This window comes from Geospiza fortis, unplaced genomic scaffold (genome assembly GCF_000277835.1).
Source record: "Geospiza fortis unplaced genomic scaffold, GeoFor_1.0 scaffold509, whole genome shotgun sequence".
Classification (NCBI taxonomy): domain Eukaryota; kingdom Metazoa; phylum Chordata; class Aves; order Passeriformes; family Thraupidae; genus Geospiza; species Geospiza fortis.
This window is the reverse complement of record NW_005054666.1, coordinates 220,559-232,793: the sequence shown is the minus strand read 5'-3', so window position 1 is coordinate 232,793 and position 12,235 is coordinate 220,559. Positions and strand designations below refer to the sequence as shown.

The 12,235-nt window shown below is 51.0% G+C and overlaps 2 protein-coding genes across 2 annotated transcripts in view; one reads left to right on the top strand and one right to left on the bottom strand.

Annotated features, from left to right (window-relative positions):
- Positions 1-9,149, bottom strand: part of CCDC25 (coiled-coil domain containing 25) — a 12,360-nt gene extending 3,211 nt beyond the window's left edge. The window contains exons 1-6 of the mRNA XM_031065021.1: positions 8,939-9,149; positions 7,139-7,186; positions 6,591-6,630; positions 3,816-3,867; positions 2,455-2,530; positions 122-150 (exon numbers count right to left, since the gene is read on the bottom strand). Of these exons, the coding sequence (XP_030920881.1) occupies positions 122-150; positions 2,455-2,530; positions 3,816-3,867; positions 6,591-6,630; positions 7,139-7,186; positions 8,939-8,963 (270 nt within the window). The 5' untranslated portion in view covers positions 8,964-9,149. The remainder of the gene's footprint in view (positions 1-121; positions 151-2,454; positions 2,531-3,815; positions 3,868-6,590; positions 6,631-7,138; positions 7,187-8,938) is intronic.
- A 1,192-nt stretch (positions 9,150-10,341) lies between these two features.
- LOC115948996 (uncharacterized transmembrane protein DDB_G0289901-like) overlaps positions 10,342-12,235 on the top strand; it is a 4,959-nt gene continuing 3,065 nt past the window's right edge. Inside the window, exon 1 of the mRNA XM_031065020.1 lies at positions 10,342-10,386. Within this exon, the coding sequence (XP_030920880.1) occupies positions 10,367-10,386 (20 nt within the window). The 5' untranslated portion in view covers positions 10,342-10,366. The remainder of the gene's footprint in view (positions 10,387-12,235) is intronic.

Sequence of the window (12,235 nt, the reverse complement as noted above, 5' to 3'; positions counted from 1 at the left end):
AAAAATGGGAAAAAATGGGAAAAAATGGGAAAAAATGGGAAAAAATGGGAAAAAATGGGAAAAAATGGGAAAAAATGGGAAAAAATGGGAAAAAATGGGAAAAATGGGATAAAATGGGGTAAAGCACGGTCACCGAGCTCAGCTTGCAGCCTGGAAATGGGGAAAAATGAGGTGAAAACAGGCAAAAATGGGAAAAAACGGGCAAAAATGGGAAAAATGGGGTTAACCACGGTCACAGAGCTGAGCTTGCAGCCTGCGGGAAACGGGGCAAAAACGGGCAAAAATGGGAAAAAATGGGAAAAAATGGGAAAAAATGGGAAAAAATGGGAAAAAATGGGAAAAATGGGATAAAATGGGGTAAAGCACGGTCACCGAGCTCAGCTTGCAGGCTGGAAATGGGGAAAAATGAGGTGAAAACGGGCAAAAACGGGGAAAAATGGGGTGAACCATGGTCACCGAGCTCAGCTTGCAGCCTGCAGGAAACGGGGCAAAAACGGGCAAAAATGGGAAAAAACGGGAAAAAACGGGAAAAAATGGGGTGAAGCACGGTCACTGAGCTCAGCTTGCAGCCTGAACGGGGGAAAATGGGCAAAAATGGGAAAAAATGGACAAAAACGGGAAAAATGGGGTGAAGCACGGTCACTGAGCTCAGCTTGCAGCCTGGAAATGGGAAAAAATGAGGTGAAAACGGGCAAAAACGGGGAAAAATGGGATAAAATGGGGTGAACCACGGTCACCGAGCTGAGCCTGCAGCCTGCAGGAAATGGGGAAAAACGAGGTGAAAACGGGCAAAAACGGGGAAAAATGGGATAAAATGGGGTGACCCACGGTCACCGAGCTGAGCCTGCAGCCTGCAGGAAACGGGGCGAAAACGGGCAAAAACGGGGAAAAATGGGATAAAATGGGGTGACCCACGGTCACCGAGCTGAGCCTGCAGCCTGCAGGAAACGGGGCGAAAACGGGCAAAAACGGGGAAAAATGGGATAAAATGGGGTGACCCACGGTCACCGAGCTGAGCCTGCAGCCTGCAGGAAATGGGGAAAAACCGGGCAAAAACGGGAAAAATGGGGTGAAGCACGGTCACTGAGCTGAGCTTGCAGCCTGGAAATGGGGCAAAACCAGGGGAAAACGGTAAAAGATGGGATAAAACCGGCTAAAAATGGGATAAAATGGGGCAAACCACGGTGACTGAGCTCAGCTTGCAGCCTGCAGGAAACGGGGGGAGAATGGGCAAAACCAGGGAAAATAAACGGAAAACCCAGAGAAAATCGATGGGATAAAGGGGGAAAATGGGCAAAAATGGGGAAAAGCAGGGAAAACCAGGAAAACCCTGCGTTTCCTGGGGTTTTCCCAGGATTCTGGGGCAAATCCCAACCGTTTCCTGGGAATTCCTGGGGTTTTTTTCCAGAATTTCCCATTTTATTTCTGGGATTTCCCATTTTTTCCCATGATTTCCCAGAATTTCCCTTTTTTTTTTTCTTTTTTTCCCCAAGATTTCCTTTTTTTTTTTCCCCCCTGGGATTTCCCATTTTTTCCCCCAAAATTTCCAAGGTTTTTTTCCAGGATTTACTGGGTTTTTTCTGGTATTTCCATTTTTTTTCTGGGATTCCCCAAAGATTTCCCATTTTTTCCCAGAATTTCTCGGGCTTTTTTCTGGGATTTCCCATTTTTGCCAAGATTTCCCAGGGTTTTCCCAGGACTTCTTGTGTTTTTTTTTTTTCTAGAATTTCCCTTATTTTTCCCAGAATATCTCTTTTTTTTCCCCAAAAAAATTTCCCCATTTTTTTCTGGGATTTCCCAGAATTTCTAATTTTTTTTTCCCCAGAATCTCTTGGTTTTTTCCTGAGATTTCCCAATTTTTTTTTCCTTGGAATTTCTCAGAATTTCCCCTTTTTTTCCCCCAGGATTTCCTGGATTTTTTCCCCCAAAATTTCCCCATTTTTTTCTGTTATTTCCCAGAATTTCTAATTTTTTTCCCAGAATCTCTTGGTTTTTTTCTGAGATTTCCCTTTATTTTTCCCGGGATTTCTCAGAATTTCCCATTTTTTCCCTGGAATTTCTCAGAATTTCCCTTTTTTTCCCCCAGGATTTCCTGATTTTTTTTTCCTGGAATTTCCCAGAATTTCTAATTTTTTTTTTTCCCAGAATCTCTTGGCTTTTTCTGAGATTTCCCAATTTTTTTTTTCCTTGGAATTTCTCAGAATTTCCCATTTTTTTTTTCCTTGGAATTTCTCAGAATTTCCCATTTTTTTTTTCCTTGGAATTTCTCAGAATTTCCCATTTTTTTTTTTTCCTTGGAATTTCTCAAAATTTCCCATTTTTTTTTCCTTGGAGTTTCTCAGAATTTCCCATTTTTTTTTTCCTGGGAATTTCTCAGAATTTCCCATTTTTCCCCCAGGATTTCCCATTTTTTCCCCAGATTCCCCAGGATTTTTCCCAGATTTTCCCGGCTACCTTGGATGCTGTTGGCCTTCACCAGGTGGGCGCAGTCGCTCAGCACCTCCTTGGGGATGTCATCCATGCTCTGGCCCTGCGCACAATTCCCAAATTCCCACCTCATCCCAACTCCACATCCCCTTTTCCCAGAAAACATCCCAACCTTGCCCAAAGTTTCCCAGGGATATCCCACTTTTCCCACGATTTATCCCGATTTTCCCGGCGAATATCCCAATTTCCCCCAAGGTTTTTCCCGCTGCTTTCCCAAAGTTTTCCCGCATTTTTTCCCGGAGCTTTTTCCCAACGTTTTCCCCGCTGTTTCCCAGGGTATATCCCAATTATTCCCGAGGTTTTTCCTGATTTTCCTGCTGGTTTTCCCAAGGTTTCCCCCCTCGGAGGTCATTGCAGTTTTCCTGACATTTTTCCAGCGGTTTTTCCCGATGTTTTCCAGACATTTTCCCAAGATCATCCCAAAGATTTTCCCGATGTTTTCCAGACATTTTCCCAAGATCATCCCAAAGATTTTCCCGAGGATTTCCCGGCGTTTTTCCCAAGGTTTTGCCCAAGTTTATCCCGAATTTCTCCCGAGCATTTCCCACTATTTTTTCCCCACAGTTTCCCAAGGGACATCCCGATTTTCCCGAGGTTTTTCCCGAGGTTTTTCCCGAGGTTTCTCAGGGGATATCCCGAGTTTGCTTTTTCTGTTTTTCCCAAGTTTTTCCCGATGTTTTTCCCATGGTTTTTCCCAAGGTTATCCCCATTTTCCTGCCCTTTTTCCCCGAGGTTTTCCTGACATTTTCCCCCCATTTTTCCAGAGTTTTCCCCAAGGAATATCCTGAGTTTTTCCCAAGGTTTTCCCTGAGATTTTTCCCAAGGTTTTCCCTGATTTTCTCGAGTTTTTTCCCTGCGTTTTTCCCAAGGTTTTTCCCACAGTTTCCCAGGGGACATCCAGATTTTCCTGAGGTTTTTCCCGAGATTTTTCCCAAGTTTTTCCCAAGATCTTCCCAAGGTTTTTCCTGGGGTTTCCCAGGGGATATAATGAGATTTTTTCCAAGTTTTTTCCCCCAGGTTTATCCCAGGGAATATCCCGAATTTTTCCTGCTGTTTTTCCCAAGATTTTTCCCAATTTTTTCCCAAGGTTTTCCTGAGATTTTCCTGACGTTTTCCTTGATTTTTCCCGAGATTTTTCCCAAGGCTCTTCCCAAGGTTTTCCCCATTGTTCCCCTGAAGTTTCCCCAAGATTTTCCTGAATTTTCCCCAGGATTTTCCTGATTTTTTCCCAGGATTTTCCTGAATTTTTCCCCAGGATTTTCCTGATTTTCCCCAGGATTTTCCTGATTTTTTCCCCAGGATTTTCCCGCTGTTTTCCTTGGAATTACCTGGTGCAGCCGCAGGTAGACGTGGGCTGAGGAGAGTTTATCCACATGGAACCTGCGGGACAGCGGGAATAGCGCTGGGAATTCCGGGAATTCTGGGAATTCCAACCCGGAACCCAGCCCGGGAATTGCAGGAATTCCGACCCAGAGCCAGCCCGGGAATGCTGAGCCCGGAATTTTGGGAATCCCAGAAATTTTCACCCAGAGCCAGCCCGGGAATGCTGAGCCCGGAATTTTGGGAATTCCAGGAATTTTCACGCAGAGCCAGCCTGGGAATTCTGAGCCCAGAATTTTGGGAATTCCGGGAATTCCAACCTGGAGCCAGCCCAGGAATGCTGAGCTGGGAATTCCAGGAATTCCGGGAATTCCAACCCAGAACCCAGCCCAGGAATTGCAGGAATTTTCACCCAGAGCCAGCCTGGGAATTCTGAGCCCGGAATTTTGGGAATTCCGGGAATTCCGACCTGGAGCCAGCCCAGGAATGCTGAGCTGGGAATTCCAGGAATTCCGGGAATTCCAACCGGGAACCCAGCCCAGGAATTGCAGGAATTGTAACCCAGAGCCAGCCTGGGAATTCTGAGCCCAGAATTTTGGGAATTCCAGGAATTTTCACCCAGAGCCAGCCTGGGAATTCTGAGCCCTGAATTTTGGGAATTCCGGGAATTCCAACCGGGAACCCAGCCCGGCCTGCCCGGAAAAAAGCAGCGCTGGGAATTCCCGATCCCAAATCCACGGGAATCCAGGATAAGCCCCAAGGCTTTCCCACGGGGAACGGCGCCTCGGGGGGAGAATTCCTGGGAATCCTGAGGAGAGGAGGAACAGGGTTGGGGAAAACGGGAACAAAAGTTGGGAATGAAGCAGGATGCAGGGGAACAAACGGGATCCAGGGGAATCCAATGGGATCCAGGGGAATCCAATGGGATCCAAATGGGATCCAGGGGACAAACAGGATCCAGGAAAAGAAATGGGATCCATGGGAACAAAGAGGGTCAGGGGAACAAACGGGATCCGGGAAAACAAACGGGATCCAAATGGGATCAGGGAAACCAATGGGATCCAAATGGGATCCCCGGGAACAAACGGGATCTGGGAAAACAAACGGGATCCAGGGGGATCTGGGATCCAAGGAACAAACAGAATCCAGGGAAAAGTGGGATTCAAATGGGATCCAGGGGAAAATGGGATCTGGGGAAACAAACGGGATCCCAGGGGAAACGGGATCCAAATGGGATCAGGGAAATGAATGGGATCCAGGGGAACACACAGGATCCAGGGAAATCCACTGGGATCCAGGGGAACAACCGGGACCCAAATGGGATCCATGGGAAGAAATGGGATCAGGGGGAAATGGGATCCAGGGGGGGAAATGGGATCCACAGGAACAAATGGGATCAGGGGAACAAACGGGATCCAAACAGAATCAGGGAAACAAATGAGATCCAGGGAAATCCAATGGGATCCAGGGGAACACACAGGATCCAGGGAAATCCACTGGGATCCAGGGGAACACACAGGATCCAGGGAAATCCACTGGGATCCAGGGGAACACACAGGATCCAGGGAAATCCACTGGGATCCAGGGGAACAAACGGGATCCAAACAGAATCAGGGAAACAAATGAGATCCAGGGAAATCCAATGGGATCCAGACGGGATCCAGGGGACAAACAGGATCCGGGCAAACAAATGGGATTTGGGAAAACAAACAGGATCCAAATGGGATCAGGGAAGCAAATGGGATCCAGGGAACAAACAGGATCCAAATGGGATCGGGGGAAATGGGATCCATGGGAACAAATGGGATGCAAACGGGATCGGGGAAACAAATGGGATCCACAGGGACAAACGGGATCCAAAGAGAATCAGGGAAACAAACGGGATCCAGGGAAATCCAATGGGACCCAAATGGGATCCAGGGGAACAAATGGGATCTGGGAAAACAAACAGGATCCAAATGGGATCAGGGGACAAACAGGATCCAGGGGGAAATGGGATCCAGGGAAATCCAATGGGATCCACGGGAACACACGGGATCCAGGTGGACAAACAGGATCCGAATGGGATCTGAGAAAACAAATGGGATCCAGGGAAATCCAATGGGATCCAGGGAAACAAACGGGATCTGGAAAAACAAATGGGATCCAAATGGGATCAGGGAAGCGAATGGGATCCAGGGGAACAAACGGGATCCAAATGGGATCCATGGGAACAAATGGGATCCATGGGAACAAATGGGATCCAGGGGAAGAAATGGGATCCATGGGAACAAATGAGATGCAAACGGGATCGGGGAAACAAATGGGATCCACAGGGACAAACGGGATCCAAAGAGAATCAGGGAAACAAACGGGATCCAGGGGAATCCAATGGGATCCACGGGAACACACGGGATCCAGATGGACAAACGGGATCCAAATGGGATCAGAGGAACAAAGGGGATCCAGGGGAAAAAACGGGATCTGGGAAAACAAACAGGATCCAAATGGGATCGGGGGAAATGGGATCCAGGGAACCAAATGGGATCCAGGGGAACAAACGGGATGTGGAAAAACAAATGGGATCCAAATGGGATCAGGGAAAAAATGGGATCCAGGGGGGAAATGGGATCCAAATGGGATCCTCGGAACAAACGGGGTCCAGGGAAATCCAGTGGGATCCAGGGGAACAAACGGGATCCAAGGGGAGTCCAGGATCCCTGATCCCACCATGTCCAGCCCCTGCAGCCGGCCCGGATCCCCATTCCCGATTTCCCGATGGAATTCCGGATCCCGGCGCTCACCAGACGTCCTCGGGCCACCCGTACTTGATCAGGTCCTCGTCTGCGGGAACGGGAACGGGGTCAGCCCCAAATCCCAGAATTCCAACCCAAATCCACCCCAAAAATCCCAGACCCAGAATTCCAGCTCCAAAATCCCAGAACTTCCACCCACCCCAAATCCCAAAATTCCCAGACAAAATCCAGTCCCAAATCCCAGGATTCCCACCCCAAATTCAGCCATGGAATTCCCCCAAAAAATCCCCGAAATTCTCAAAATATTCCCTGAAATTCCCAAAATAACCCTGGAATAAAAAAAAAAATCCCCAAATTCCAAAAAAAAAAAAAAACAAAAAACCTAAAATTCTGAAAAAAATTCCCAAAATAATTCCAAAATTTCCCCAAATTCCCAGAATAGATCCCAAAACTCCCAAAAAATTCCCAAAATTCCCCCAAACACCCCCAAAATTAAAAAAAATTAAAAAGAAACTCCCCAAATACATGAAATTCCCTAAGTAATTCCCAAACTTCCCCAAGAAATTCCCAAAATTCCCAGAATTCCGGTGACTCACTCTCATACTTGTCCTTGCCCATGTAGATGGTGTAGACGGCGGCGGCGGCTGCGGGAAAACCCGGAATGGATCCATGAAAAACGGGAATGGATCCATGGGAAACCCGGGGAAAACCCGGGAATGGATCCATGGGAAACGGGAATGGATCCATGGGAAACCCGGGGAAAACCTGGGAATGGATTCATGGCAACCCAGGAATGGATTCATGGAAACCTGGGAATGGATTCATGGGAAACCTGGGGAAAACCCGGAATGGATCCATGGGAAATGGGAATGGATGAATGGAAAACCTGGGAGTGAATCCATGGAAAACCCAGGAATGGATCCACGGAAACCCCAGGAATTGATCTATGGAAAACTGGGCAATGGATCCATGGGAAACTGGGAAAAACCCCGGATCGGATTCACGGAAACCCAGGAATGGATTCATGGAAAACTGGGAGTGGATCCACGGAAAATCCCCGGGAATGGATCCATGGAAACGCCAGGAATGGATCCATAGAAAACCCGGGAATGGATCCATGCAAAAGCCAGAATGGATCCATGGGAAACCTGGGAACGGATCCATGGAAACCCCGGGGAAAAACCTGGCAAGGTATCTACGGAAACCCGGGAACGGATCCACGGAAAACCCAGGATTGGATCCATGGAAAACCGGGAATGGATCAATGAAAACCATGGAATGGATCCATGGAAAACCTGGGAAGAACCCGGGCATGGATCCATGGAAAACTGGGATCAGATCCATGGGAAACCTGGGAAGAGATCCATGGGAAAGCCAAAACCCATGGGAAACCTGGGAACAATGGATCCATAAAAACCCGGAATGGATCCATGGAAAACGCGGGATTGGATCCATGGAAAACCCGGAATGGGTGCATTGAAAACTCAGGAATGGATCCATGGAAAACCTGGGAATGGATCCACTGAAACCTGGGAATGGATCCATGGAAAATCAGGAATGGATCCATGGAAACCTGGAATTGGATCCATGGAGAAATGGGAAAAAACCCTCGAATGAATCCACGGAAAACCCGGAATGGATCCATGGAAACCACCAGGAATGGATCCATGGAAACTGGGATTGGAGCTATGGAAAACCTGGAATGGATCCATGGAAACCACCAGGAATGGATCCATGGAAAACGCGGGAAAACCCCGCAAATCCCACGGAATTTCTGGAATTGTCAGCAATTCCTGGGAATTCTCTCCTGAGTTTTTTGGGGAGCCCAAATTTCCTCCCCGGGCTTTTCAAGGGAAATCCGGGAATTCTGGCACATTTTGGCTGGAATTCCCAAAATTCCCAAATTCCACCTACTACTGCCTTTTATGTTGGAATGGTTGGAACCAAAAAATTACCAAAATCCCCAAAAAATCCTCATGGGCAAATGGGAATTGAAGTGTCCCAGACTGGGAGGGGAAATGCGGGAAAAGTCCAGGAAAATTGCGGGGAAAAATCTGGGAAAATCCGGGAAAAATTGGCTCCCGGGAAAATCCTGGAAAATTGGGAATTCAAGGAGAATTCCCGGATTTTTCGGAGCCGTTCCCGGTTTTTGCCGGGAATTCCCGGCAGGAACATTCCCGGGATTTGTTTTGCCGCGGGAATTCCGGAGCTCGCGGGATAAATCCCGTGGGAAAACCCCGGGAAATGGAGAAATCGCGGGAATTGCGGAGATTCCAGAGGGCGTGCGGGAAAAGGGCGGGAATTTGGGAGAAGGGCGGGAATTGCAGCGGGAATTCGCGGGAAAAGGGGATTTGGGCGGGAATTCCCCGAGAATTCCCGGGAATTCCCTCTCTCACCGTTGGAGGTGAAGTAGAACACCATGGCTGCGGCGGCGCGGGCGCTGCGCTGACCCCGCTGCTCCCGGCGCTCCCGGTTACCCAGGGTTTATCCCGGTTTTCCCTTTTTTTCCCGTTTTTATCCCGGTTTTTCCCGGGCCCGTCCCGGGGCTCCGCCGCCTCCTCCGCAGGGAAGGCCCGGCCGAGAAGGGGCCGTGCGTAATGACGTCAGAGCTGCGTGCGGAGAATGCGCATGCGCAGAGCAGCTAAAGAGCCGTGGGTAGAAGGAGCTGCGCGTGTGCGGGCGGCCATGACGGTGTACGGAATCATCACTGCGCATGCGTAGAGCGGCCATGACAGTGTACGGAAAATAGAACTGCGTATGCGAGGGCGGCCATGATATCGTACGGAAATCGTATTGCGCATGCGCAGTCTGGCCATGTCGCTACGGCAAAGTGACTTGCGCATGCGCAGTGCGGTGGGGATATAATTTTCTGGTTTTTCCTTTTCTTCCGTTTTTTTTTTCTCCCCTTGGCTTTTCCCCTCTTTCCTTCACTGTCTCGCCTTTTTTTCCTTACCTTTTCCTCTTTCTCTTTCGCCTTTTTCCCCCCCTATTCCCTTCGCTTTTTCCCCTTTCCCCTTTTTCTTTCTCCTTCCCTCTTTTTTCGCCCCCTTCCCTTTCCCTCTTTTCCCTTACCTTTCTCTCATCTCCTTCTCTTTTTCCTTTTCCTTTTTCACCCCTTCCCTTTCCTCTTCCTCCTCCCCTTTTTTCCCTCTTTCTAGCCCCAAAACTGCAGGAAAACCAGAGGAAGGGTTAGAACCGAATGAACATCCCAGGCAAGGGATCGATCACCAGCGGGGAACCAGACCCTCCCAGCTGGGCCATATCAGAGCAATAAAGGAGAATTACTTTGAGTTTTTGGCGGATAAAATGTGAAAGATCTACTCAAGAGCCGCCTTTTCTCGTTTTTCCCGTTTTTGTCCTCCTTTCCAGGGTGGCCATTGGGGCTTGGAGCACCTGGGGCGGTGGAAGGGATGCCCGCCCACAGCAGCTCCCCGGTGCCCTAATTAACACAAAAATCCTTAATTAGCGCCTCGTTACTCGCCCATTAACTCCCAACCCCTCCGCATTCCTTCCCTTCCCTCAGAATCTCCCGCGCTCGGGACCCGCGGAGGCGAGACTACAACTCCCGTCAGCCCCCGCGCGTCACGGGGCGCGTAAGTGCCGCTGTGTTCTCGCACGGCACGCTGGGAGTTGTAGTCTCATGACGGCCCTGTGCGGAGAGGTGCGCTCTCTGATTGGCTGCAAAGCAGCGGGGGCGGGTAGAACCCGGAGCCGCGCGCTGTTCAACCAATAGCAAGGGAGCACAGCTGGATGACGCGACGCTCAGCCAATGGGAGCGCAGGGCGGGCGGTTCGAAGGCGCGAGGCTGAAGGCGGGAAGCAGCCATGGCGGAGGCGGCGCTGAGGTGAGGAAGCGGCTCCGAGGGGGCTCTGAGGGGGCTGCGAAGAGGCTCTGATGGAGCTCTGAGGGGGCTCCGAGGAGGCTTTGAGGGGGCTCTGAGGGAACTCCGAGAGGGCTTTGCGGGAACTCCTGAGGAGGCTCTGAGGGCACTCTCAGGGAGCTCCGAGCGGCTCTGATGGGGGCTTTGAAGAGCATCAGAGGGGCTCCGAGGGAGCTCCAAGGGGCGCTGATGGAGAACTGAGCGGCTTTGAGGGGGCTCTGATGGAGCTGTTGTTTTGCGGGGACAAACAAAACTCCACAACTTTTATGTAAGCTTTAAAGCCGGCATGTTTATTACAGCGCTGGACGCATTTGGAGATGACTCTCCTTAAAAGACATGCGTACCTCTGGGAACTCCAGATCCTTTTTTATCCCCCTCTCAAATCCACGGGCCTGCAATTTCACAATAGGTCCATGAATATTCATTTTTGCAAGTTTCGCCTGACATTTGCCGCTAGTTCTTTATTAGAAAGAATTCCTAGGTCAGGTTGACCTCCTTTCACAGCAGTTTCTCTATCGCTCTGTCTCCCTTCCCTTGTCTCTGTCCTTGGGCTGAAGCCGTTTCTCTGAGGCTGGGCGGTCAGACTAAACAGCTGTGTTTGCAAACTAGATGTACATTTCACCTAAATCCAAACGGATTTCTACTCTGGAAAATTTCTGCTCTGTCTCACTGTGAGGGAGCTCTGACGGAACTCTGAGGGGCTCTGGGGAGGCTCGGATGGGGCTGTGAGGGCGCTCTGCGGGGCCTTGAGGGAGCTCCGTGGGGCCTTGAGGGAGCTCCGTGGGGCCTTGAGGGAGCTCCGTGGGGCCTTGAGGGAGCTCCGTGGGGCCTTGAGGGAGCTCCGTGGGGCCTTGAGGGAGCTCCGTGGGGCTCTGAGGGAGCTCCGTGGGGCTCTGAGGGAGCTCCGTGGGGCTCTGAGGGAGCTGTGAGAGAGCTCTGGGGAGGCTCTGTGGGGCTCTGAGAGAGCTCTGTGGGGCTCTGAGGGAGCTCTGAGTGGGCCTCTATTGGAGATCTGCGGGGGCTCTGAGCAGGATCCGAGGGGCTCAGAGGGGGCTCCGAGGGAGCTCTGAAGGAGGATCAGAGCGGCTCCGAGAGCTCCCAAGAGGCTCTGTGAGAGCTCCGAGGGGACTTTGCGGGAACTCAGAGGGAGCTCCAAGAGGCTCTGAGGGAGCTCTGGGAGAGCTCCGAGGAAGCTCTGAGGGGATCTGAGCGGGCTCCAAGGGGCTCTGTGAGAGCTCCGAGGGGGCTTTGCGGGAACTCTGAGGGAGCTCCAAGGGGCTCCGAGGGGACTTTGCGGGAACTCTGAGGATGCTCCGAGGGAGATGTGAGGGAGCTCTGGAGGAGGACCAGAGCTGCCCAGAGGGAGCTCCAAGAGGCTCTGAGGGAGCTCTGGGAGAGCTCCGAGGAAGCTCTGAGGGGATCTGAGCGGGCTCCGGGGGCTCTGTGAGAGCTCCGAGCGGGCTTTGCGGGAACTCTGAGGAGGCTCTGAGGGAGCCCTAAGGAGGATCAGAGGGGCCTCAGAGGGAGCTCTAAGGAGGATCAGAGGGAGCTCTGTGTGGCTCCGAGGGAGCTCCGAGAGACTCAGAGAGGGGTCCGAGGAAGCTCTGAGGGGATCTGAGTGGGCTCCAAGGGGCTCTGAGAGAGCTCCGGGGAAGCTCTGAGGGGACTCGGAGAGGGCTCCGAGGGGGCTTGGCGGGAACTGAGGGGGCTCTGAGGGTGATCAGAGAGCTCTGAGGGGGCTCCAAGGGGGGGTCTGGGAGCTCTGACGTCTCCAGGCCAGCATCTGGGGCTCAGATGGAGCTCCGAGGGGGGC